This window comes from Aspergillus luchuensis, chromosome 3, assembly GCF_016861625.1.
Source record: "Aspergillus luchuensis IFO 4308 DNA, chromosome 3, nearly complete sequence".
Classification (NCBI taxonomy): domain Eukaryota; kingdom Fungi; phylum Ascomycota; class Eurotiomycetes; order Eurotiales; family Aspergillaceae; genus Aspergillus; species Aspergillus luchuensis.
The window spans coordinates 1,344,768-1,368,670 of NC_054851.1; the positions used below are offsets into that span (position 1 = coordinate 1,344,768).

The window sequence follows — 23,903 nt, forward strand, 5'->3', positions numbered from 1 at the left end:
CTTGATCGCAGGAAAAGCAAGGGAAGGGCATAAGGGTGGAAAGATGGCGGAGTCGCATTGCATCCCAATGCAAATAAAAGGTGGGGTACTACAGCATAGAGTTCGAATGAGCGACAAAGTTATCCATCACGGGCATCTGTGACGTGCTGTGACCTGTAGCATCCATGGAGAAACCTGGTAGGTTCATGTGGTCCCAGTTGCCCTCGGGCATGGCGGGCTCAAGAGGCAGTCCGTTGTGTCCACTGTGGGTAAGACAGCCAACACAGGTACAGTCACTTCCGCACTGGCAGCTTCCAGTTGTATCGGAGCAAGCGCTAGGTAGCCCCACTGGGTACTCGAGAGTATAGTACTCTGACGGTACCATCAGTTGCTGTCCTAGATAATCCGCAGGCGGAGATGAATAGCCATTATTTACGTGACCTGAGTCCGCACTCTGTTGGGCATATGGGTGCATTGCGACGGGGTGAAAGTTGTCGCCCAGAGGATTACCGAAGTTGGCGAAGGAATACTGTAATGATGAGAAGTCCGGGGGTTGGCTCTGCGAAGGGGAGCCTCTATGGCTGTTCAGCCTGTTGGGGCTCTGTTCATCATCATTGAAGGCCACCAGGAGGCCCATCTGTTGGACATGCTGTCTAGTAGTGTTGTTGAAGGGGTGAGATGCGCAACCCAGACATTGACAACCATCGCCACAGCTACAATCATGGGAGGCTTCGCCAGCAGGATTTGCTGGATCTGCAATAGCATTCTGCGTGTCCTCCGACGTCGGCTGAGAAACCTGATTGTTGAAGATCTCATAGTTGTTGAACGCATGCGGATGCTGAAAGTCTGGTGGTCTAGAATGAAAACCCGCGGCAGGTCCGGCCATTGGGAGATAACCGGACTCGGATATGGGCAATGCGAAAGGCGGCATGTACTGGCTCTGCTTCGCTGCTTGGAAATCTTGCCACGTCGAAACCTGGGGAATAGAGTTCGGTGTGTATCTTGCATTATCACTGTCGAAGGCTGGAGGTTGGAAGTGATCATAACCGCTGGGAGTGCTGTCCTCCTTCTCGACATCTTGTGCCGCCGAATCGGACTTCCTACAACAGGAACGTTGGACTGCAGGAGCTGGAACATCCGGGATTATAATCGGTGAGGGCTGAGACTTGCGAGAGCAACAGCTGCCGCCCTGCGGCGCCTTCTCTTCGCTGGCGCACTCGAAGGTCTTGTGCGAGGGGCTTGGTTCTTGCTTGATGATATCATATGAACTGCACAAATGCTGTTCCTGAGCCGAATAAGGAGACGGTCGGCCCAAATTTCCATGTTCCAATTGCTGGCTTCCGAATTCTGGTATGGAGTTCAAGGCTTTGGTAAGGTTCTCCGGGGCCGTCTTGATCTGTCGTTTGATGGGTTTCTGGATTTTGTTGGGAGCAGCAATCGGCATCGGAGGAGCAGAAATGGGAGTGGTTGAAGCAGATTCCGCCGCATCGGCAGGCACTTGGTACACTGGTCTACACAAGCAAGTCGAGCCTACATGACACAGTCAAAGTCAGTCACCAAAGATGCGACTATGACACTGTAGGATAGACGATAGGTTATATCAGTCGCATATACCCACCTTTAGGAATGCGAATCATGAACGCATATAGCTTCTGGCAGCTGCAAGTTCCCTTCGGATGAGGGCATCTAGCAAGCGGTCGTCCGGCCTTTGGGACCTTCATCATCATCCTGTCGAAGTGCTGACATTTTGAGGACCGATGGCCACGGATACATGGCTCACTAGTGGAAGCGCATCTGATTAGCAGAGAGCCTATTCACCGGCGGAGAGCCATACCATGACCACTTGGCCCCTTCTTCATCGAGAGGCATGATAACGAGCCCAGAACAGCATCAGCCGAGAGTGTGCTGAATAGTGAATCCAAGGGAGGGCCTGAGCTTTCAGGTGAGATATAAGTGTGCGAATTGGCCTTACCCCGCCCGTAGGTCTGATCGTACCACGGCCGCAACCAGGCTTTCGTAAGGACTCAGTTGATCACAAGAGAAAAAGAAAAGAAAAGAAATAAGCAGGGTGTTAGAGACAGGCAATAGCGATGCACGTCTACCGAGAAAACAAGTTGTTGTTCCCCTCGAAGCGAAGGCGGACCAGGCCAGGATGCACCACAAGTGGAATGACAAAGAGAGGCTGGAACGGGTTGGACAAGCGACGGATTCGAACGAGCGCAAAGGTTACCCGGTGGGATGGATTCCAGAGGCGGGGAAGAGACGAAGGACAACCCGGCGAGGCCGAGGGATTGCAGCTCGGAATGAGGAAGAATGCTGCAGTATGTAATTACCACCCCGCAGGAAGTTGAATAATTAGTATTGCTGAGAGAATGCCGTGGGTGGTCAAACCGAGAGAGAGAGAAAGGTGGTGGAGGTCTCCGTTGCCGTCCGAACGGCGGAGCAAAACTTAACGATAAGCCGATAAGAGAAATTCAAATCCAATCCAACGCATGACAGCCCGTTGGAAACCTCAGGCAGTATAACCAATATCTTTGCCTGAGGCACACAAAAGGGTGCTTCTGCGCGGGCTTGGCGGCCGGAGATTATCAGCCGGCGAATAACAAGATCAACTGAACTCAACTAAGTAAATAGTTGGGCGAGAAACGGTTCTGTTCCTCTGTTCATCAGACAAACCTACATCGACCTCGGGTCTTCTAGCTGGCCTTGTCGCCAATTCCCCGGCATCCATCAAACTGACATTGCAGTTCTACCGAGTCTCTTTAATACCACAGTTGCGCAATCCCCTCCCTCCATCCATCCAATGACCCCCGAACACCGTGATGTCCCCGGCCAGACACCGGACAATGTGAGCACGGTGTCGCGCGCTCGAGACTTCTTCTCCGTTCCGGCACCAATCAAGCGCATCTTCGACCGTTTCCCCCTCGTCACCTACCCCTCCAATGATCTCCCGCACAGCGCATGGTCCGACAAACGTGGCAATCGACTGTATGTTTTCACCGATGCCGCAAGTGCCAGGCATGGCAGACCGTCGTTCAACCCGCAGTGTCTCAAGTGGCAGGTACGTAGTAGGAAATGCAGCATTGCGCCAGTTCCAAAGTACATCGCTGACCTGAAACCTCTCTCCGTGCCTTTAGGCATACTTAAGATTCGTTGGGATCGACGTCGACGTGATTCCTTCCAACAACCATGCATCTCCCTCTGGCGCCCTTCCTTTCCTAATCCCCGCCCACCCCATCAACAACAACGCCCCTATTCCTTCCAGCAAGCTCCAAAAATGGGCCATCGAGCAAGTCCACTGCGAAGAGGAGCAGCAGTTGGATCTGCGTTTCGAGGTATATGCGTCGTTGCTGGACCACCGGATACGAAATGCTTGGGTGCGTTACGGTCCCCCCACCCTCCGGAATCCATTATCGATGGATGAGTGTTGACTGACTTAATTGGCGCCGGAGCAGCTATATACCTTATACCTGGATCCCGAGGAATTCGAGGCCGTTGCTCGACCTTTATACGTGGACCCGTCTAGTACGAATTCCGCCGTGCGGACCGCTCTCGCGCTGCAGCTCCAGCAAGCTGCCCGGACAGAGATCCTAAAAACATCATCTTATATCGATGTGGGCGCCTTGGAGGCCGAGGCTAACGACGCATTCGAGGCGCTGTCTACGTTACTGGGCGATAACCTGCACTTCTTTGACCGACCGAATCCGGGTCTGTTCGATGCTAGTGTTTTCGCATACACGCACCTGATCTTGGAGGAGAAGCTAGGGTGGCAACGGAACCGGCTGGGACAATTGCTGCGCCAACACGAGAACCTTGTACAACATCGTGACAGACTCCTCAAATTCTTCTAGACGGATGGATTTGTGAAAGAATCCTCTAATTTTACTGTACAATAACAACTTATATGTGTCAATGCTACCCAACTAGAATCGGAACAAGCCTCCGCCTTGAAGGAAATCCGTCACAGTCTTATACCCCGATCAACCCGTTTGGACAAGATCCGGTCAAGCAATATCAATACTGTAGGAAACAGACTGGCAAGTCTTTGTCTATGTCCCTTCCAGTGGCTGGACCGGTAAACTACTAATAGTACTAGTAAGGAGGTAAGCTTCTACGCTAGCCAATGTCAATTTCCGCGTATCGGAGACCGATCCGGGACATACAGGCATTACGTCGGCTTGACCCTCACACACCGACCCGCTCGGCATTGACGGAGGCAGTGATGGGATGGAACCTTTACAAATTGAATGCGCGAACCCGCTTGGGTCTTCTCCGTATTTGGATGGCTCTATTGGCGTCATCGAGACACAGATACCATAAATTGGCCGACACGACCCGGGCATCATGCATTACTGGCAGAGCTTGTCTCCCCATCCGCATACGCTTTGGAAGTTGTGGTCAGTTCTCCCTGCCCATATATTGGGGCAATGAACTCCTGGCTCTCACTTCTCTCATAGTCTCTCTGAATCTCCGTCTTCTTTGTGATTCCACCTATAGTCCAACTGTGGCGGTGCAACTCGAAGTTCGATGCATAACTTTGCTGTGTCTTCGTTGACCGGCTCGTGGGAAATTGGGGGCCAAGCTTGAAAAGTTTTCGCAGAGAAGGAAGAGACCCTGACATTAGGCCGAGGTTGAATTCAATCTCCATCCAAATGAGGGACGTGGAGGCTGAGTCTGGGAAAAGTCAGTAACCTATCTTCTGCCCACTTAAAGGAGACTATACAGGTGAAATTGGTTGTATCATTGGCAAACTTTAGCGTTGAGAAACGCACGAGGGCAGCAACACATGCAGTAAAACCTGCACAATAATAAGTTATTGGACTTTTGAATTCTTTCAAAAACTCACCAATGCAGAGTAGCCCCAGCACAAGTATTCGTCTCCTTGTCGGCATCTGCAACTGCCAGATAGGCCGTATCGGAAGTACTAGGATCGATACATCTAGCACGAACATGATGACACCTTGCATCATAAGAATTGCGTACGAGGTCTCAGTGGGATAGCAGCTCGAGTTGGTGATAGTCTTGTCGTAGGCCGCTTGGACAGGGCGACATTGAAAGACCAGCGCGAGGGTCCCCGAAAGGGTGAAGGCCGCGATGATACCAAGAAGGGCTTTCCCGGCAATGTGGACGAAGCGAGTCGGAAACAGACGCATTATAAATATGAGCAGGCTCGTTTTCACAGTTGCTGCAATGACTAGGTAGGCGCATTGTGAGGCATATTCGAGCTGCAAAGATCAGTTTGGTTGAAAGCTTTGGGCCTCAAGGTACGAACCGTGAGGAAGACAACCAGATGGTCTTCAGGAACATATTTTAATGGCCGACCCAATCCATAGTACGTTATGATATACGCCAAGGCAGAGAACAGATCCACTCCGATCTAGTCAGTCAGTTATCAGGCGCAGGGAAAATTCCCGGCTGCGTAACTCACAAGAGCAACGAGCACCAACCAGTCATCAAGCCCGAAATTGTTCAGAACGAACTTGCGCATATACAGCTACAACAGCTCAGTCATTGTGGCCTCCATATGGCTTGCAGGAGTATCAAGAAAACATACTCGAAGCACACACACCAAGGTTGTCGGAACCGCCAGCACTAACACAATGATCCGCACCGCGATGGTCATGGACGATGTGCCAACATCGTCCTGTTGCTCGATAGACCCACCCATCCTAACCGGCTCTCACGCACCAAAGCAGAGGTGGTCATCAGGATGGATCGAGAAGAGAGAGCAGAAGCGGGGGGAATACCATCATTTCTAAAGTATTTGTCTGGGGTGCTGTGGACCACGAAGGAATGCAAGTCAATGATGCCAATGCTCTTAACGTACAAATGAAACAGGGATATGGGATTCTCAGGCTCCAAATTCGAGGCTTGTCAAACATTAACAGGGGTCTGAATCCTGGTCGCAGGATCGCTCAAGACGCCGGCGCAGATAGCGTCTAGTCGGTTCCGAGCCGATATCCACCATCCGGATCACGGAATTGGGGGTAGAAGCCTTCTTCTCGGTCTTCCTTGCCTTTATTTTCTTTTTCACTTCCTCAAATTTGGCTTGTGGCAACTACCTGCATGTATAGCTCGTGCATAGATCACACAATGGCTGCGGTAGTCACGGAGATCGTCGCCAACGCCTGCCATCTAGAGATGGAGAAGGTCACGCATATAGAGACCCTCTTATCGCGATTTGACAGCCTGTCAGCTGCAGAGCAAGACCAGGAACGAGCCTCTTACGTTGCCGCCGTCTTCCCCCTGTTCTTTGGCGCAGCTGCCGTCGTGCACGGGTCCAATGGCTATGAGCCGCAGCGTATAGTTCCCTGGTACGTCTATACTTTTGGATCGACCACCAAAGGAATGCCTTTACCAACCACCACGATCCGGTCAGGTCTACCAATTGCTGGCTTCAACCTCGGGTAATCGTCCGTCCCGGATCTGCCCAACAAGTTGCAGCTGCGTTGGCGCTGTGCCGCTTTTTCCACGTCAAGTTCTCCATCCGGGGTGGGGGCCATTTGCAAATTCCGGGCTTCACTAGTAACCAGGACGGCGTGGTCATCTCCTTGGGAGCATTTGACCAAGTCCGGATGGCTGAAGACAAATCCACGGCAGAGATTGGCGTCGGATTGAGATGGTTGGAAGTATATCGCCGTCTTGAACAGCACGGGGTGGCGGTTGCAGGAGGAAGAGTGCCTTCCGTTGGGGTTTCCGGCTTGTTGCTCGGCGGCGGCATCTCCTTCCAGAATAGTCAGTATGGCGTGGGTGCCATGGGCGTCTGCAACTACGAAGTTAGCATTTATTTCCTCTTTCCGTGCCCCTGAAAAAAAATACAGCATTTAACAATTATTGAACAGGTTGTCCTCGCCAATTCGCAAATCATCAATGCCAATGCCCGCGAAAACCCCGATCTATTCTGGGCCCTCAAGGGTGGCGGGCCCAACTTCGGTAACTATACCACCTACCACTATCAAGCTTCATGACTAGCAACACCAGCATATGCGGTCTTCGTACTATCTAGCAGCGGATTCCTAACTCGACGTTTTGCAGGCATTGTTACCAAGATCGAAATGAACACCATCCTCAACCAAATATGGACCGAAGTTCGCATCTATCCCCTCACGGCAGCCGACCAACTGCGCGCCGCACTGATGCAATACCACGATGCCATTGAAACCGACAACAAGGCATCTCTCATCTGGAACGCTACCAACGACATCATTCTCATCGTCTATTTTTACTGCGCGCCCGTCGAGAACCCCCCCGTCTTCCAGGCCTTCTACGACATACCTCATCTCACTAGCTTCGTGCCCCCGGGTATCCGCACCGTCTACGATCTAGTCCAGGCCGTGGCATCCGTGAATGAAGCTGAACCTACTGTGTATGCCATATCCTTGAAGATTCTACCAAAGGAAGAATGCCAATCTAACAACTCTCACAGCCATGAATTCCGCACCATGTCCAGCCGCCCTAGTTTAGAAGTCTACAAGGCCATCGAACAAGCTCACGCTGAGCAAGCAGAAGCTCTCAAGGACGTAGAGGGCATCGCCTTGACGACCGTCATTCAGCCTATGTCGTCACTCGCCATGAGAGAATCGCTTAAGAATGGCGGAAGTCCTCTAGGTCTGGAGCCCGTTGGACAGCAGTGTACGTATACCCACAAGAAAGTAGATGCCTTACGTTTCCTCCTGGTAGCTAATACATCTATTTTTGCGTACAGGGTTCCTCGCCCGAGCAGACTGGAAGAACATCCAAGATGAGGAACGGGTGCGCGAGGCAGTGCGCAAAATCGTGGATGCGGCGGAATCCGCGGCAAAACGGACGGGTGTGTATCTCCCCTACAAGTATTCGAACTATGCGGCGTGGGACCAGGATCCGTTGGCGAGTTATGGTGCGGAGAACGTAAGACGATTGAAGGAGGTGGCCAGGAAGTATGATTCCGAGGCGGTCTTTCAGACATTGCAGAATGGGGGTTGGTTGTTGAGTAAGGTTGGAATGGAGTAACTAGATGGGGGTCATGAATATCCAGGTAGGTGGGTAGATGATAGACTGTACATATGGAGGTAGACACAGAGTTGTACGAGAGATTGTGGTTTCCATAGCGATGTGGCTCAGAAAGTTTGGCTCAGAAGTTGCCGGAGCTCGGATCTAAGACATGCATTCGCCCCAGGCATGGGTCACACTACTCGGCAGCAAACTAATGTCATTCATAACAATTCATTCAGGGTCGCATAAGATTATAAAGACATGGTCGCAACGTGACACATGAGACATCAGGCGGATGCATGAGTCATATAGGAAAGGCATTGACAAAAAGTGAGGGAAGAAACAGGATAGAGGCTGTTGTGCCGGATGCATAGACCGTACCAGACGGGAAAGGCTGAAGAGAAAACAAGACACAAAGGAAATGGAGGAACAAAGGAACAAAGGAAAAAGAAGATTGAGGATATCAAGAAAAAAGAAAAAAAAAAACCATTAAAGAAAAAGAACCCCAGCCATGATACCGTTATCCATGCACGCTCAACATAAACAAAGGAATTCAGAACCCAATGACGCTCGTAACACCGCTAATAGACTGTCGCTCCAAAGGGTGCTGTTTCTTTCAAATCCTCGACCAGATCCTCCACATTGTTCAAATACCGGCCCAATAATGCTTGCTTCTCGTCAGTCGTACGTGTATCCCGATGCGCCTTTCCGCCGCTGTGGGCACCGGGGACATTAACACTCCGGGAGACCGGGGAAACACCAAGTTTACTTGGACTCCGTTGATGTCCAAGGACTGCCGTATTGGGCGCGCTCGCTGCGCTAGTGGGGATCATCGGTGTTTCCGGCATCAGGTAGAAGTACAGAAATTCGACGAGTTTGAGCTTGACTTCACGAGATGTTGCACGTTGCTTGAAAAGCGAGGTCACCGTAAGCAGTCCGTCAAGTTCCTCGAAAGTGCGCGTGTTGGCGGGGTGGTCCAATAGAGCCGTGACCAAGGTGAGAAGGGTCGCAGACTGGATGGCGGGGCAGTTGATTGGATCGAGGAGGTCCAGCAGTAGGTTCATGTAGATTTCGCGCGCGAACAGTGTGCGCGATGGAGGGTGGAGGAGGAGCACGCCCTGTATCAGATCGAGTGTGGAGACGATGAGAAGGTCATTGGTGCCATTGCTCCCCCGCCCAAGCAGGTGTTCGAGACATGTCACCAAGCGCATTGCGACTGGTTGCAGTGCATTAGTGTTGGGGACTCACATAATCGTTGAGTCGGCGGATAGCGACACTTACCATTCCATTGAAACCCTTCCTGAAGTTTGAAAAATTCCCTGAAGGCCGGATCATCTCGAAGCTCGGCCAAAGACTTGGGCACCGGTTGCGGAGCCCCAAACGACAAAAGAGAACGGCGTTTGTCAGACGCCGGGCGTTTCGTCTTGGATAAACAGATCTGTGCGAGGAGCCCTTCGACCTGCCGCAGCCCTTTGCGAACTTTGCTTGGTTCGTAAGAGGAAAGGTAGTCGAACGAGTGTGCCAGCAAAGCCTCCATGAGTAATACAAGAAGGGCAGAGATGATGAGTAGCACGGCTATTTCCAGAAATAACAGGGAAATAAGGAACTAGGTTGCAGGTGAAGGAAAACGGGGGTTGAAAAAGAAAAAGACGGGCCGTGATCTGTCAGTCGCAAAGGACCCTGGGCCAAGAGATACGGCGCTATCTATATGTAGTACCTTAACTTAGAGAGAGGAGCCAGAAAAATAATCGAACACGGCTGAGCCCAGGCGCTTGGAAAATGGGGGCCTTAATTAAAGGCTACAATGATTGGTGAGCGATAGTCGGTGGGCTCGATCAACTAGCGAAGAAATAGTTGTTGTCATCGTGTGAAGCTGATCGAGCCGATTTAGACTCGGTCACTGGCCAGCCTTAGTGACTGCAGCTCCCCCACATCCGACACAAACACCCGATGGTTGTCCCGGAGACGCACGATCGTGTTCCAATAGGCGTGCTACATTCGACGCCATGAAGAACAGGATCTCCTTGATAGCCTTCAGCTAATGATGTCAAGAAAGGGGATCCATTTTTCAGCTACGCCACCAAGTCAATCCCTGGCCAAGATAAAGGCCTGATGGTTATCATGCCGTCACCCGTTGGGTTGCAAGAGTTTCTTGAAGAAGTCGGTCAGTATGAGAACCAACACGGAAGCAGTCTCCAGAGCATGGAATGGGTGTTTACCGGCCCACCGACCGTGCCCACGACAACTACGAGTACTTGCTGCTCGTGGCTGGTGCAACCACTCAAACGTCACCATCCCTTGCAGGCGGTAGAATTGAAAATTCCGTCACACTCGTCACACTAGGAATCACACAGGAGGGGGGGAGTTTGGTGTAACTTTAGGAAAGAGAGGGGAAGTGAGGGAGGGAGCATTCCCAGCTGTCACCGGATCGGAGTTTCCCAGTTTCGCCGACACGTGAGTCATGTGACCTCAACAGGAGAAAGCGAACGGCAATGCATGTGATGCTCCTCGTCATTTGGCCGATTTCCCCGCAGCAGAAGCTCTCTTGAGAGAGCCTTGTGCAGCCTGCAAGATACCCTCTCAACTTGGTTACTTTTGCCTTCATTCTTATGGGACACGGACCTTACTTATTGCGGCTGTGCCCTTCTTCCTGATTACCTGTAAGATGGGCTTGCTCACTCCTCCCCTTTCTCACGGTTGCCTGGCTGTTACAGCATTGCCCGCTCGCCAAAAACCTCCCCCTCTCTGTTCGTGACGAGACCCAGCAATCACCCCGTAAAACACGCAAGCGATTAACACTCAAACCATGTCTGCAGGACCGGTTCCTGAAATCTCTGCTAGCGGACCTCCTCACCCCGAATTGTATTCTCTTGCAGGTAGTTCAATTGACGGCACAGGCGCAGCTAGCCTGGGGAAGCCAGATCTCCTGGTGAGTCCCGCCATGGATCACGCAAGCTCAAACGATGATGGGCTCGCCACAAACACGAACCACTCCCGCATGCACAATCGTAATCGCTCCAGCGTCGATGGCACCAAATACAAAGATGGACAATGGTCGCCTGAAAATGAGAGAATTGTTATGGGGCCGTACGACTATATGCTACAGCACCCCGGCAAGGACATACGGCGGCAGCTCATCAACGCCTTCAATATGTGGTTAAAGGTACCTCCGGAGAGCCTTTCGATCATCACAAAGGTGGTGGCCATGCTTCATACTGCATCGTTACTGTAAGCTCTCTACATCATGCCTCGGTTTAGTCTGGACACCTACCTGACTTATGGCGTATGAGCCAGGATCGATGATGTCGAAGACAACTCCATTTTGCGACGAGGTATCCCAGTAGCCCATAACATATACGGCACCGCGCAGACCATCAACTCTGCGAATTATGTGTATTTCCTCGCTCTGCAAGAGGTGCAGAAGTTGAACAACCCCGCTGCGATTGACATCTATGTTCAAGAGTTACTGAACCTACACCGCGGTCAAGGAATGGATCTCTTCTGGCGAGATACCTTGACTTGCCCCAGCGAGGACGAATATTTGGAGATGGTCGGCAACAAAACTGGTGGTTTGTTCCGACTTGCAGTGAAATTAATGCAGGCCGAAAGTAGCTCCGGCAAGGACTGCGTGAGCCTTGTCAACGTCATGGGACTGATTTTCCAAATCTGCGACGACTATCTCAACCTGTCCAACACTACGTACACCAAGAACAAAGGTCTTTGTGAAGACCTCACGGAGGGAAAGTTCTCCTTTCCCATCATCCATAGTATCCGCTCCAACCCCGGAAACCATCAGCTCCTCAGCATTCTCAAGCAAAAGACGAAAGATGAAGAAGTCAAGCTGTATGCAGTCAGTTACATGGAAAGTACAGGCAGTTTCGCGCACACGCGGGACGTAGTCCGAGAATTGCGAGCCAAAGCACTGACCCTCATCCAAGCGATCGATGGTGATCAAGCAGATGGACGTGAGGACGGCGCCATGGTCCGGGCGATCCTCAACAAGATCACCGAATCGACACTGGGGGAGTGTGGTCCCCAGTAAGTTCAACGGACGATGATCAAGCGTCCATGCTCGGAGGTTATTCACCGCCATCCCTGGTTGGTTGGTTGGTCGATTGCATGGGACCTCGTATTTATTATGCAGGATGTTGAAACGTGATACCTTTTAGCCTATTAATCAGATTGCCTTGTGATCTGAAACATTGTACTCATGGCGACTCTTAATACGAACTTTGATTTTCTTCTTTGCTTCTTTTTCTTTTCCTTGTCTTCTAGCCCGTAACAAACAGAAACCAGAACATGTTAATCACTGAACGTCTAGATAGTACCGAATCCAATACACAGCCCCGGGGTATATGTTGTCTTCTGCCAAATGCCCAATTGCGCGAGAAGTCCAATGATCGGTCGTGTCTGCCCATGCACCCTTCTCTGTCTATACCAATCACACATTAGATCGTATCATATATAGGCCAAAAAAGTTACTCTTTTGCCAATAATTGTCATGCATCCAAGCGCGAATCTCCCTTCACATGACCACACAGCAAGCCTTCTCCAGCTTATTAAGGATCTTAGGCAGAACCGCATTGACCACCTGCTCGATCTCATCCTGGTTACCCGCACCCTGTTGTTGCTGCTGTTGCTGCTGAGAACCAGAATACTGCTGCTGTTGCGAACCGGGATATTGCTGCTGCTGTTGCTGTTGATGCGGGTGAGCATAGGTGCCCGACGAATACTGCTGCTGCTGCTGAGGGTATTGCTGATAGTGAGGATGATTGGGCGTAGGGGCAGTGTCCATATCCGCCGGACCACCAGTCAGATTCACATAAATGCGCCCAGCGTTTTCCTCAGTCGCATACTGAAGACCAAGTTCCTGACAGACTTGCTCTACTCGGGGCTTGATCTTCTGGATATGGTTGGCCGAGTGGTTTCCTTTGCCGACGATCCTATTGAATGGCAGAAAGTTGGATGATTAGCGATTTGCGTCGAGAGTAAGGAAGAAGCCTGTGTAGTGTGTAACGTGAAAGGGAAGCTTACACATGGAGATGGTCCTGACCGTGCGCTTTCGCATACTTGATCCTCTCCTCTAGGATCTCCTCTGCCTCTTCGACAAATTGTCCGTGCAGATCGATGGTATCTGCCGCAACGCGCCCGTTGGCGTTGTTCTCACGGAAGATGAACTCCGACGCTTGCTTGTTGTATTCTTCCATCTTGCGACCGTGGGCTTTGCCTTGTTCGGAGAGCTCTTTGGCCTTGGCGCCATCGCCGCTGGAGTAGGCTTCCTGGGACTGGCCATTTGAATACTGGTTAGTTGTTTGTTCCTCTCAATTTGGCGAGTGGTTGGGTGGTTGCGGTAGTGGTTGTCAATGGCGTACCCGTTGGAAACATGAGTTGCGCTTTGAAGCTTCTTGTCTGGCTAGGTTGCGGAGACGGTCGTATTCGGCCTCTGCATCTTGGCTCTGATCGTGACTGAAGGCTTCGGTAACGGTGTGGTTAGTTTATTGGAGATTGTGGCTATGAAGGTCGGAAGGGATCTTACCCCGAGGGCCCATGTAGGACATTTCATGCTCATGCATTTTGACGGAAAGGGGTGTCTAGCGAAAGATGCAGGTTGCAATGATAACGACGGGGCGTATCTGCGACGGATAGTCAATCCGTACGGGTATTAGTCTGTATGCGATGTCCTCGGTCGCAAAAAAAAAGTGTAGCGCAAAACGCGAGGCTGTGAAGGAAGGCCGATCGCGCGAGTGGATGTTGCAGTCCCTGAGAGATGGATGGATCGGGGATTGGATCCGTGGATGGATCAGTGGAGCGGCGATCGGATTGGCCGATGAGCCAGCCAGGGATCGTGGACGGAATCGCACATGAAAAAGGCTGGGCTGGATTGGAGATCCATGGTCTCCTCAGTTCATTCTTAGATAACTTCATGCGGTAGGCGACAATCTAGTTATCGGGTTGGAGTTGAGTGTCTTACTCTGCACGGTCTTCCTCAGTTCCTCCTTCGTATTGACAGGATGCACGGTCAGCCACCCCCATCACGAGTTACAACGGACTGGAACACTTTAGAAGGCTGTCAGCCCATTTCCGAGCTTACTGAGGATCCTGCCGACCATCATCATCCACCAATCCTTTACCCATTCGGCATTCTTGCAGCTGGACCCAGAAATCATCATCATCACCTCCATCGGTTCTGCTCAGCATTGACCGTATTCCGCATTTCTCCCAGGTTATGCAACCGAATCAGTAAAAGCGTCTACATAATAAGGTGTCTATGCCAAGGTCACCAATCCAGTGAAGAGTGGAAACCAAGTCAATAGTCTGGCCATGCTCCATGCAAAGATGGGGATAAGTCCATTTCGAGCTGCCTTCTTAGGTTATCGGTCGACAGCGGCAGGAGTTCTCGATTGAAAGTATAAGCAGTCGCGACCCTCCAGGGGATATACTAACTAACTAACTATGTATAACTTGAGTTATTCATCACAATTAGTAACTAACTATAACCCAGAATGGTAGGAGAGAACATGTCAGGCAGCTCGCCACGAGGCCCTTTCCCCAGTCACAAAGGGGTGAAAGATGTGATGTGATGGTAAGGAGACGACAATCATCATGAATAATAGCGTGGGCGGTAAAAGCAAGCGACTAAGGCGACTAGACAGTGGAGAAGTTGGTCTCTAGTCGAGTTGCAGAACCACGGATTTCGGTTACCGACTTCCATTCCAGCAAGCAGCATCTGAGCAGATTCATCTTGCACGATTCAGGCGGGTCGTTCCGTCTGTGCATGTCCGGTGGCCATGGGAGGCAGCAGTGGCTGAATCCTCCTTCATCCATGGAAGTTGTTGTCACAGCATGAGCTGTTGCGATGGAAGAAGTACATACTAAAACCAAGAGGTTGCCACTGGACGAAACCACAAGCGTGTATCAGATGATATGATGAACAAACGAATGGGTCTTTGTGAATGCATGTTTCTCATCCATTTTCTCCCTTTTGTGCGGAGAAGCGATCGACGGGCAGTTGCAAGTGGAGTTTTACCATACGGTACCTGGCCGTAGGAACAGGAACGACAATATTCCTCCGTACGCTAATGCCCATCCCAATCTTGAGGCCATCCACCTTTTTTTTCTTTCCACATGGTAGTCTAGAGCTGCAGTAGTAGACTAGCCTCCACTGGAATGCATTCTACCCCGTATATCATCACATCAGACATGCATGATTATTCCGCCACGTTTGATTCCTCAGAATGTTCTGCCTATGAATAGACACAAACTGCGTCACTAGCTCTATCAGCTCAAGCCTCTCAACTCTCAAGACATTCTGGAACAAGCCAACCGACCGCGTAACTTTGTGAGATGGCGCGGTGTACCTGGCGATCGGGCGCGCTGAGCGTGCCGGACCTCCACCGCGTGGTGGGCACCTGAAACTGCAGGCGCCCTGGTAAGTTGCACCCTTACCAGATTTAGCAACGGTCGGCTACTGCGAACTGTGGACGATGTCTTCTGCTGCTGCTGCTGTCGTTGTCGTTATTACTGCTGCAGGATTAGTCTAGCCCGTTACTGATGAGCAGCAGAGACAAGAGAGATCTGGGATGCATTTCGTCACCAGTGGAGGTCAGCGCTTAGTATGATTTGAAGAGTTTAAAAAACGCCTGATGGGCTGGCTGTCGAATGGCATCCCGGTCGCCAGGGCCATCTCCTACAGGTGCGCACTGCAGATCTGCGTCATCCGGAAATTAATTCATGCAACTGAATCATTAATCATAATATCTACGGTAACGACAGCCTTGGAACTACGTAGTTTGTAACTCTATATGGGATCTGGGTTTGGACCTCTTTGCTGTCTCATCACTGTATCATGTCTATCTTATGCTGCCGACTGGCAGTATCTATGACGCAGAGGATGGTGTGGTAGTAGATAGTACTGTTGTAGTTGTGTCTGGGATGGGCTTTTCGGGACTGAAATGTAAGAGATGTATGAGACTATGCCTCTTCTGAACTGTGCTGGTCTTACCATCGGGAGAAGAATCCCAGTTGGAGCACAACAAACTTCGGACAGAGCAGACTCCTAAGTCAGAGAAGAGCCGGTCGTCGAAAAAGGGGAAGGCTACTCATTAGAATCGCAAGGCCATTGGATCGTGCTGGTTTTTCCTCCACTGCCACCCCTTACCAGCAGAGCCAATCAGCAGTCTATGACTGGGTCGCCATCGCATTTACCAAACGAGACGACTCCACTGCCCCTATTGAAGTGGTCCAGTCATCGTCACTCATAGGTTGGAACCGGGCCAGCTTATCGTTCCAGAAAAAAGCGGGAATGGTCAATGGCAGAAAGAAGAAGGAGAAAAAAGGGAAAAAAGGTTTATAAAAATTTTATTGGGGAAAATCAAAATCAAAATCGAAAAAGAAGAGGAAGAACCTTTCCTCAGGCTTCACCCCCCGATACTCACTTGGTACTAGAATAGTTTACTAGTAGACTAGCAGCAAGCAGGTACCGGCACCCGGTAAGTAGTAGTAGTAGTAATGGAGTCGGCGTATCAGCCTGCTGCGTTCTCTCTAGTTCATCCCCTCTTCCTCAGACTTCTCCCCAATCAATCCCTCCTTTTCCCGGGTTTCTGTCTGCTCTCCAGGCTAGTTCCCTCACACACGCTCTCTCGTTGCTCAACTTTTCTGGCACGCTCCCGGGACTGCCTCAGGATCTCATCTTGGCCCCTCTTTTTTCCGTTGCCCGACTCACTCACGCTGAAAGTCTGCCCCCCCTTACAACCTGTTGAGCTTAATCCTTTCCCTCCGGCCCTTCAGCCTCGCTCGCTTTTACCCTCTCTCTCTCTCTTTTCTTTTCCCTTTCGATCTCTTGTCTCATCTATTCCCACACCCCCCCTCCTCCTCTTCTTCTTCTTCCTTTCTCCTCCTTTCAAACCCCAACTTTTTCACGGATTGGGATAGAACCAGCATATCCCTTTAGAATCCCTGGGTTTACTTCGTCCAATTCTTTTCTCCATTATTTTACTTCTCCTTTCGCTATCCTCTTCAGTCCCATTTCTCTGGATTATCCTTGTTGAAATCACCGCGATTGGTGTATTTCCCTGTTCCACCTTCCTTTCGCCTCCTTTCCGCCTACTAGTCCCAGACGCTCCGCGCTTATATTTGATTTTTCCCCTGCCGCCCGTTCCTTTGCGTCCGCTTGGCCTTTAGTAATAATATCATCCCCGGCTTAATTCCATTCTTCTCTTTCTCCTCCTCTCAGTTGGAGTTTGATATATCAAGTTTTCGAGCAAAGTGAGTGGCCCTTTTCACGTCGTTGTTCCCTTTTCCTCCTCGCGCTTCCTCTCTGCCCCGGAATCCCTCCCCCCATGGTGGACGGTGCTCCCAAGCCTTCCGGTTGATGCATCAGCTGCACCTCCTTGCGTCAGCACGATCTCTGGGCCTGGGGGAGACTGCTGCCTTTTGGTTCTGATCCTCTTCCGACACTCAAAAATCAAATCGTGCATCGTTCATTCGATTGTTTTTCTTGGGGTGTCCGATAGTGGTTCTTTCCGCGTACACCCACGGTCGACGGGGCAAGGGGCTGGCCGGATCCCACTTTTACAATACACGGAGAATTCGCTTCCATGGCTGACTGACATCTTTCCCTACGGACAGGCTCGTTACTCTTGACGTTCACTACCACCCGCCCACCCAACTCCGTCCCCCCGCTACACATTAGACTTTTCATCCATCACTCCCACGTTCATTAATCGCCGCCAAAATGGGTTGTGGAATGAGTACTGAAGACAAGGAGGGCAAGGCCCGTAACGAGGAGATTGAGAACCAGCTCAAGCGGGACAAGATGATGCAGCGCAACGAGATTAAGATGCTGTTGCTCGGTATGCGCTCTCTCTCTCTACCCCCGTGCAGGTTTCGCGCTGGGACGCAAGATTAACGATGTCTTGAACAGGTGCTGGAGAGTCCGGAAAATCGACCATTCTCAAGCAGATGAAGCTGATCCACGAGGGCAGCTACTCCCGCGATGAGCGTGAGTCCTTCAAGGAAATCATCTACAGCAACACCGTCCAGTCTATGCGCGTCATCTTGGAGGCTATGGAGTCGCTGGAGCTGCCTCTGGAGGATGCTCGCAACGAGTACCACGTCCAGACCGTCTTCATGCAGCCTGCTCAGATCGAGGGCGACAACCTGCCCCCGGAGGTCGGCAATGCCATTGGTGCTCTGTGGCGCGACAGCGGTGTTCAGGAGTGCTTCAAGCGGTCTCGTGAATACCAGCTGAACGACTCCGCCAAGTAGTAAGTGCCGCATCTGTCTCGGGCTCGTCAGGAGCCTCTGTTAACCGATTTCTTAGCTACTTCGATGCCATCGACCGTATCGCGCAGCCTGACTACCTCCCCACCGACCAGGATGTCCTCCGCTCTCGTGTCAAGACCACCGGTATCACCGAGACTACTTTCATCATCGGTGATTTGACCTACCGCATGTTCGACGTCGGTGGCCAGCGTTCGGAACGTAAGAAGTGGATCCACTGCTTCGAGAACGTCACCACGATCCTTTTCCTGGTCGCCATCTCCGAATACGACCAGCTGTTGTTCGAGGACGAGACCGTCAACCGTATGCAGGAAGCGCTTACCCTGTTCGACTCCATCTGCAACTCCCGGTGGTTCGTCAAGACTTCCATCATTCTCTTCCTGAACAAGATCGATCGTTTCAAGGAGAAGCTGCCCGTCAGCCCTATGAAGAACTACTTCCCCGACTACGAGGGTGGTGCCGACTACGCCGCCGCCTGCGACTACATCCTCAACCGCTTTGTCTCTCTCAACCAAGCCGAGCAGAAGCAGATTTACACTCACTTCACATGTGCTACGGATACCACACAGATCCGTTTCGTCATGGCCGCAGTTAACGGTATGTTCCGCACACTCATCGAACCGTTTCATGCCCAGATACTGACTCCCATTAGACATCATCATCCAAGAAAACCTGAGACTGTGTGGTCTGATCTAATGACCGGTATATTTCGCTCGAGTGAGAACTTCTCGACATTTAGACCGTATGCTATGTGACTTGTAATCTTGTCTGTTTTGCTTTTTGCCATACCATGTCGCACTCTGTTCTTTTTATTCCTCCCTTTTGAGAGATCCTGGCGTTGAGACATTCACTTGTCTATTTTACTAATTCCCTATTTCCTTTGTCTTGAAATGATATCTAGCCGGCTCTTTGTTATCAGCATTACCGATATCCATCCCATGACACAGAGCAGGAGTTGTTTTACCTTTGCACTTTCTATTCTGTTTCTCTTCTCTGTGAGCAGCGGGTCATCTGTGGTTCCATCGGAATTTATAGATTTATCAGAGCCCGTGCTTGCGTGTCTTCTTTTCTCCTTTATTTACTTATATGGGATTCCCGCGTCGTTTTCTGGTCTACCTCCCTCCGTGTTCGCGTTACCCTCCACCCCCTCTTTCCGCTTTTCCTTTTTCATCCTGTGTCTTCTTTCCCCAGCTGGATATCCCATCATCTCTTGGTGCCCCTCGTCCGCAATTCTGTGTGTAACCATATATCACGCATTCTTCCATATGGGTCTCACGTGCATTGGAGGGCAATGAACGACGACAAGGCCACGGGCACGGGAGATTGACAGGGTACGCTGAATATCATGTCTTTTCCTCATGTGTCATGCCGGGTCGGTCATTGGGTTATAGTCAGAGTTAAGGATTGTGAAATATATCTTCTGTTAAAAATGTGTTTTCGCGTAGAGTCGGTGTACATTAGAACTAATAAAAGTGTTTAACAATGTTTTATCAATTATCAGCATGTATCTACACCAAGTGTCCAGGTTCTAGGCCCAGGTCCAGCTTCAATATCCGCCCAGCGGATAATAATACTATCTACTAACTAGTGGTACTCGGCACTCCCTCCCTCCCCAATGGACACTCACATTCCCCAGAAAGAAAATCAAAACCTCAGCTTTGGCCCCAAGAACACAATCAGAATAGCTACCAGCCACATCCCAAAAATCCACGCATACAACATCATCCGTCCCCACCAGCCCTTCCCCTCCGTCATCCTCCGCAACATGCCCATACGCTGCTCCGCGACCTTCATGTTCCCGGCCGTGCGATCAATCCCATCCACCGCGCGAGCCAGCACCGACTTCTCCGCCTCCAGGGAGGAGTGGAACGTCTGCGCCGAAGTCTTCAGCTGCGTTGCTAGCGCAAGCATAGACGATGTCAGATCTTCCTGTTCCGCGCGATGAGATGACAGCGTCTCTTCTGTCGCGTGTAATCGAGAGTCTGAGGATTGCTGTGGGGAAGGAGGGTTCTTCTGGAGAGAGGATCCGGTTGCGCTGGCTGTTGCCGTGGAGGGGGTGGTTGTGGGTGCGTGTGATCTGTTTCGGAGAGTTGATGGTTGTTCTTGTGTCGGGGCGGGAGTGGCTTCTGCTGTTTGGGAGGGTGGTTCGGTGGTCATTGGTGGTGCGGATGGGGTGTTGGTGGCGGATGCTGTTGTTGTTGTCGTTGTTGTTGGCTCTTTATCATGCGGTACGATATCACGGTCCTTCTCTTCATGTTCGAGTTGTTCGTCGGTGGTGCTGCCCTCGTCTGGGGTGCCGAGGAGGTCTTCACCGTCTAGAGAGTCGTCTTCCTCTTCGTCGTCGTCGGATTGAGGTTCCGCCTGGGAACTACTGATCTCGTCGAGGACATTCTGGAGTTGTTTGAGAACCTGCCGTTGACGTGCTAGGTCGGACTGCAGGTCGTTGCGACGGTCGGTGGGTTTGATCTGGGGGAGGGTGCGTTCGAGGGTTTGAAGGTTGGTGCGGGCGTAGTCTATGTTCTTTGATGGGAAGTTAGTCAATAGTCATGGCTTGTGGCTGTAGCTGTATCCTCTACTATGCAATGCGATAGGTAGTTTCGAGTGAAGAAAAGGCACGAGGACGTACTGCTCCGACTCTCATGCGCTGGTATTCTGACTGGCGTAGTGGCTTCAGATCCGCGGATGAGGAGAGGAGGTTATGTTCTAAACGAGCAACCAGGCGCGAGAGGTTCAAAGCTGCGAGGTCCGGAGAGTCCGGGTATGAGGAGTAGGCTGTGAGAGTCATCTTCTCTGCTTCTGCTATGTGTGCCGGGAGAAGTCAAGAGGAGGGGAAGGTTGGGCATGAAGCTCTTCTGGCCATTCCATCATGTGGTGACGGGGAGGCCTGTAACGTAACCGGCAAGCGAGTCGGCCAGGCAAGCCAGTCGGCCACCTGTGTATCCCATACTAATCTAACATTTATCTAACTCTAATATCTCACCCACCGTAAGTTCAATTACAATAGAATATTAATCGAAGCTATATATATACTTTAAGAAACCAAATATCAAAAATATATAATATAATAGGATTCATATTATATATAATACGAGTTTGAAATAAATTACCAAAAAAATACAGCGTAATCTATTTTACTTGATTAAATATTGATATTTATCTTATAATATTTGTATACTAATCTTAGATATATTCTAGTATGCCAGTTTCATTAAATAAATTTAAATATATGAAGTTTGGCTGTAGTATTACAGCTCAAAAATTGCTGGATTAGTATGGGATATACAGGTGGCCGACTGGCTTGCCTGGCCGACTCGCTTGCCGGTTACGTTAGATCTGCTGACTCATCCAGATCGAGCTGGTTGTTTGGGCTAGTCCTAATCGGGAAATCGGGGACTATAGAGCGTCTCGGGGTTCAGTTGTTCTCTTCTCTTTCGCGCTTGCTGGGGGGAGTTTGTCGCCTCCAAGAAATGCTCGGAAAGGTACCAGATGATTATCATCGTGGAGGTCATTAATCGTCATTGAATGCTAAGCTAGGTAGGCGCGAAAAATAATAAAACTAAAGCACAGTCTGCCACCCTTTTGGGCGCTGTCGTTCGGGACAGACGCCCTATGCTACTAGCCCGAAAATCCTCATAAGCGTCCCCGAGAGAGGGAAAAAAGAACAGGTAAACTGAACAGCGAAACCCACAACTGAAAAAGGGAAAGGGAAAAAGAGCAAGCCAAATCCCGGAGAATGAAAAGAACCCCACAATGCATCGTTCTCGAAGAGGAAACATCACACCATCAGTCAGCTAAGGCTAGCTGTACTCAATCATCAACCGTCGCCAGGAGCGCGTACCCTCCTCATCTACATCGTGCATGAATTGGACTGCGTAGCCGCATTTTTGGGAAGGATGGGATCCGATAAGGTTTGCGATACTGGGGACCCCCTGTTCGTGGCTAGTAGCAATAGGGTTGGCATACCACTGAACCGGCGCAGGAATTCCGGGCTGGCGCTGAGGATCTGACACCACCATGGAATCGTGAGTTGGCGCTTCAGATGACGAGTCACCGAGGCGATCATCCAACCTCACCGCGGGGGGTGTAGCTGAACGATGGTCGTGGACAGGGGCGGAGGCGGCACACCCGGGCGACAACGGCACCAGATGACTGTCGGTTCCAGATGCTTGCTTTGTCCAAAGGCTCCGCTCGCGGGCCAGGACAGCCGCTAGATAACCACTAGAAGGTAAGGGAGACAGCTGGGAAAGTGGCTGCAGGACATCACAGGCTGAAGGGAATGGACCAACGCCTTGGGAGGCTGGGTCATTGAGATAGCCTACGCCGTAGCCGTGGCCCTGAACTAGGCCTAGGCCCACTGCTGCAGTCCTGCCGACGGGCTCTTCGCCACCACTACCCACGATACCACCACGATCGCACTTCTCGGACGGCGTAAAAGGTGGCGGGTCCATCATTTGCCTCTCTGGCGGTACGTAGGCGTAGGATCTAAAGGGTGATGGACGGCGAAGACGCTGAACTAGTAGGACCAGAATGCAGAATATGCTGGCAATCACGTATAGAATGGCGAAGGAGAGGATCCGAATGTCTTTTTTCGAGATTGACCATTCATTGTCCATACAGCTCATTGCAGGATTCTCTAGATGTGCTGGGTCCTAGGGCCGCACACCACACACTCACACGCACTGATTGCTTTCTCCTGCTGACGGAATAATGCAGGTTTTGATTGTTTTCTAGGGTGTTTCAGTAAGTATTAGGTATATTTAATTTTGGGAGGGGAGAGAGCTGTGTAACCCGCGCAATTGGGAAATAGTGGTTATGTACCGGATATAGCTGGAATCTCTTTATAGTATATAAGTACTTCTTTCCGTTCCAGAAAGGGGAAGAGATGACGATAGTAGTAGAAGAGATAAAGTGAGAGATAGTCCCTCCCAGGCCAGTTTGTGGTAGAAGTAGTCGCAGAGTATCACAGATAGGGTTGGAAGATGGGGTGGGAGGTATGAGAGAGGAAGTAAATGAAGAATGGATAAAGCAAGTGGTTATAATTCAAAAACCAACGACTTCTTTTCTCAAGGATGCGATCTAGGAGGTACTTATAACCAAGACCAGCATGGCGCAAGCATGGCGCATCAACAAATCAAAAAGAAAAAAATATTCAAGCACCAGTCCTAGAATGATCCGGTGAGGGAAATTCCCATAGTCTGTTTTGATATTATAGTATCCAGGGAGAAAAGGAAAGGTGCGCGCGACTCCACCATGCAGGGACATCTACAGTAAAACAAAAATCCCCGTCTAGTGGGATCGCAGCGTGGTTTTGAAGCTCGCATTGCAGGTATGTGTAATCTAAGCTAACTACGGACAGGGAAGAGAGAAAGAGGAAGAAGGAAAGAGAGGAGAGGGGGGGGTGGTTTGTGTTGGGATAGTGTGAAAGTGGCCCCTCCAGGTCCAGCTCTGTCATGTTCAGCCACGAGAGCATAATGAAGGGGAAGACGAAACCCACGGGAATGGGGACTCCAACTGTAATGCACCCCCGTCATAGGACCAGGAACGTCTCAACGCAAGGCAGGTTCAGCTGTCCAGATAGAGCGCCACATTCAGGATATCGGCTGGCGGAGGAAAGATGGGGGGAGAAAAAGGGCCCGCTAAACTCATTAGCGAGTGTTCCCGACCCAGTGAAG

The 23,903-nt window shown here is 50.8% G+C and overlaps 10 protein-coding genes across 10 annotated transcripts; 4 read left to right on the forward strand and 6 right to left on the reverse strand.

Moving 5' to 3' along the window:
- Positions 1 to 88: 88 nt before the first annotated feature.
- On the reverse strand, positions 89 to 1,848 carry mac1 (putative copper-activated transcription factor GRISEA; the record flags this gene model as incomplete). Its single annotated transcript, XM_041686982.1, has 3 exons — positions 89 to 1,509; positions 1,598 to 1,758; positions 1,814 to 1,848. 3 exons carry the CDS (start codon positions 1,846 to 1,848, stop codon positions 89 to 91), a joined length of 1,617 nt encoding a protein of 538 aa, XP_041540912.1.
- Positions 1,849 to 2,782: 934 nt separating this feature from the next.
- Positions 2,783 to 3,830, forward strand: AKAW2_30466S (putative mitochondrial outer membrane protein (Sam35); the record flags this gene model as incomplete). The annotated part of the gene is made up of 3 exons (XM_041686983.1): positions 2,783 to 3,040; positions 3,117 to 3,356; positions 3,435 to 3,830. The coding sequence occupies 3 exons, from the start codon at positions 2,783 to 2,785 to the stop codon at positions 3,828 to 3,830; spliced, it is 894 nt and encodes a 297-aa protein (XP_041540913.1).
- Positions 3,831 to 4,321: 491 nt separating this feature from the next.
- AKAW2_30467A (uncharacterized protein) lies at positions 4,322 to 5,647 on the reverse strand (the record flags this gene model as incomplete). Its single annotated transcript, XM_041686984.1, has 6 exons — positions 4,322 to 4,653; positions 4,703 to 4,777; positions 4,826 to 5,204; positions 5,252 to 5,356; positions 5,408 to 5,473; positions 5,534 to 5,647. The coding sequence occupies 6 exons, from the start codon at positions 5,645 to 5,647 to the stop codon at positions 4,322 to 4,324; spliced, it is 1,071 nt and encodes a 356-aa protein (XP_041540914.1).
- Positions 5,648 to 6,072: 425 nt separating this feature from the next.
- Positions 6,073 to 7,968, forward strand: AKAW2_30468S (FAD-binding oxidoreductase; the record flags this gene model as incomplete). Its single annotated transcript, XM_041686985.1, has 6 exons — positions 6,073 to 6,293; positions 6,359 to 6,755; positions 6,822 to 6,912; positions 7,015 to 7,345; positions 7,406 to 7,611; positions 7,685 to 7,968. 6 exons carry the CDS (start codon positions 6,073 to 6,075, stop codon positions 7,966 to 7,968), a joined length of 1,530 nt encoding a protein of 509 aa, XP_041540915.1.
- Positions 7,969 to 8,531: 563 nt separating this feature from the next.
- On the reverse strand, positions 8,532 to 9,487 carry AKAW2_30469A (cell division control protein 14; the record flags this gene model as incomplete). Its single annotated transcript, XM_041686986.1, has 2 exons — positions 8,532 to 9,166; positions 9,232 to 9,487. 2 exons carry the CDS (start codon positions 9,485 to 9,487, stop codon positions 8,532 to 8,534), a joined length of 891 nt encoding a protein of 296 aa, XP_041540916.1.
- Positions 9,488 to 10,756: 1,269 nt separating this feature from the next.
- Positions 10,757 to 11,992, forward strand: BTS1 (FPP/GGPP synthase family protein; the record flags this gene model as incomplete). Its single annotated transcript, XM_041686987.1, has 2 exons — positions 10,757 to 11,178; positions 11,245 to 11,992. The coding sequence occupies 2 exons, from the start codon at positions 10,757 to 10,759 to the stop codon at positions 11,990 to 11,992; spliced, it is 1,170 nt and encodes a 389-aa protein (XP_041540917.1).
- A 483-nt stretch (positions 11,993 to 12,475) lies between these two features.
- On the reverse strand, positions 12,476 to 13,157 carry AKAW2_30471A (Smr domain-containing protein; the record flags this gene model as incomplete). Its single annotated transcript, XM_041686988.1, has 2 exons — positions 12,476 to 12,893; positions 12,985 to 13,157. 2 exons carry the CDS (start codon positions 13,155 to 13,157, stop codon positions 12,476 to 12,478), a joined length of 591 nt encoding a protein of 196 aa, XP_041540918.1.
- A 4,526-nt stretch (positions 13,158 to 17,683) lies between these two features.
- On the forward strand, positions 17,684 to 18,927 carry gpaA (guanine nucleotide-binding protein subunit alpha gpaA; the record flags this gene model as incomplete). Its single annotated transcript, XM_041686989.1, has 4 exons — positions 17,684 to 17,801; positions 17,873 to 18,215; positions 18,272 to 18,828; positions 18,884 to 18,927. 4 exons carry the CDS (start codon positions 17,684 to 17,686, stop codon positions 18,925 to 18,927), a joined length of 1,062 nt encoding a protein of 353 aa, XP_041540919.1.
- Positions 18,928 to 19,875: 948 nt separating this feature from the next.
- Positions 19,876 to 21,016, reverse strand: AKAW2_30473A (uncharacterized protein; the record flags this gene model as incomplete). The annotated part of the gene is made up of 2 exons (XM_041686992.1): positions 19,876 to 20,751; positions 20,858 to 21,016. The coding sequence occupies 2 exons, from the start codon at positions 21,014 to 21,016 to the stop codon at positions 19,876 to 19,878; spliced, it is 1,035 nt and encodes a 344-aa protein (XP_041540920.1).
- Positions 21,017 to 22,028: 1,012 nt separating this feature from the next.
- On the reverse strand, positions 22,029 to 22,853 carry AKAW2_30474A (uncharacterized protein; the record flags this gene model as incomplete). Its single annotated transcript, XM_041686993.1, has 1 exon — positions 22,029 to 22,853. The coding sequence occupies one exon, from the start codon at positions 22,851 to 22,853 to the stop codon at positions 22,029 to 22,031; it is 825 nt and encodes a 274-aa protein (XP_041540921.1).
- Positions 22,854 to 23,903: the final 1,050 nt, after the last annotated feature.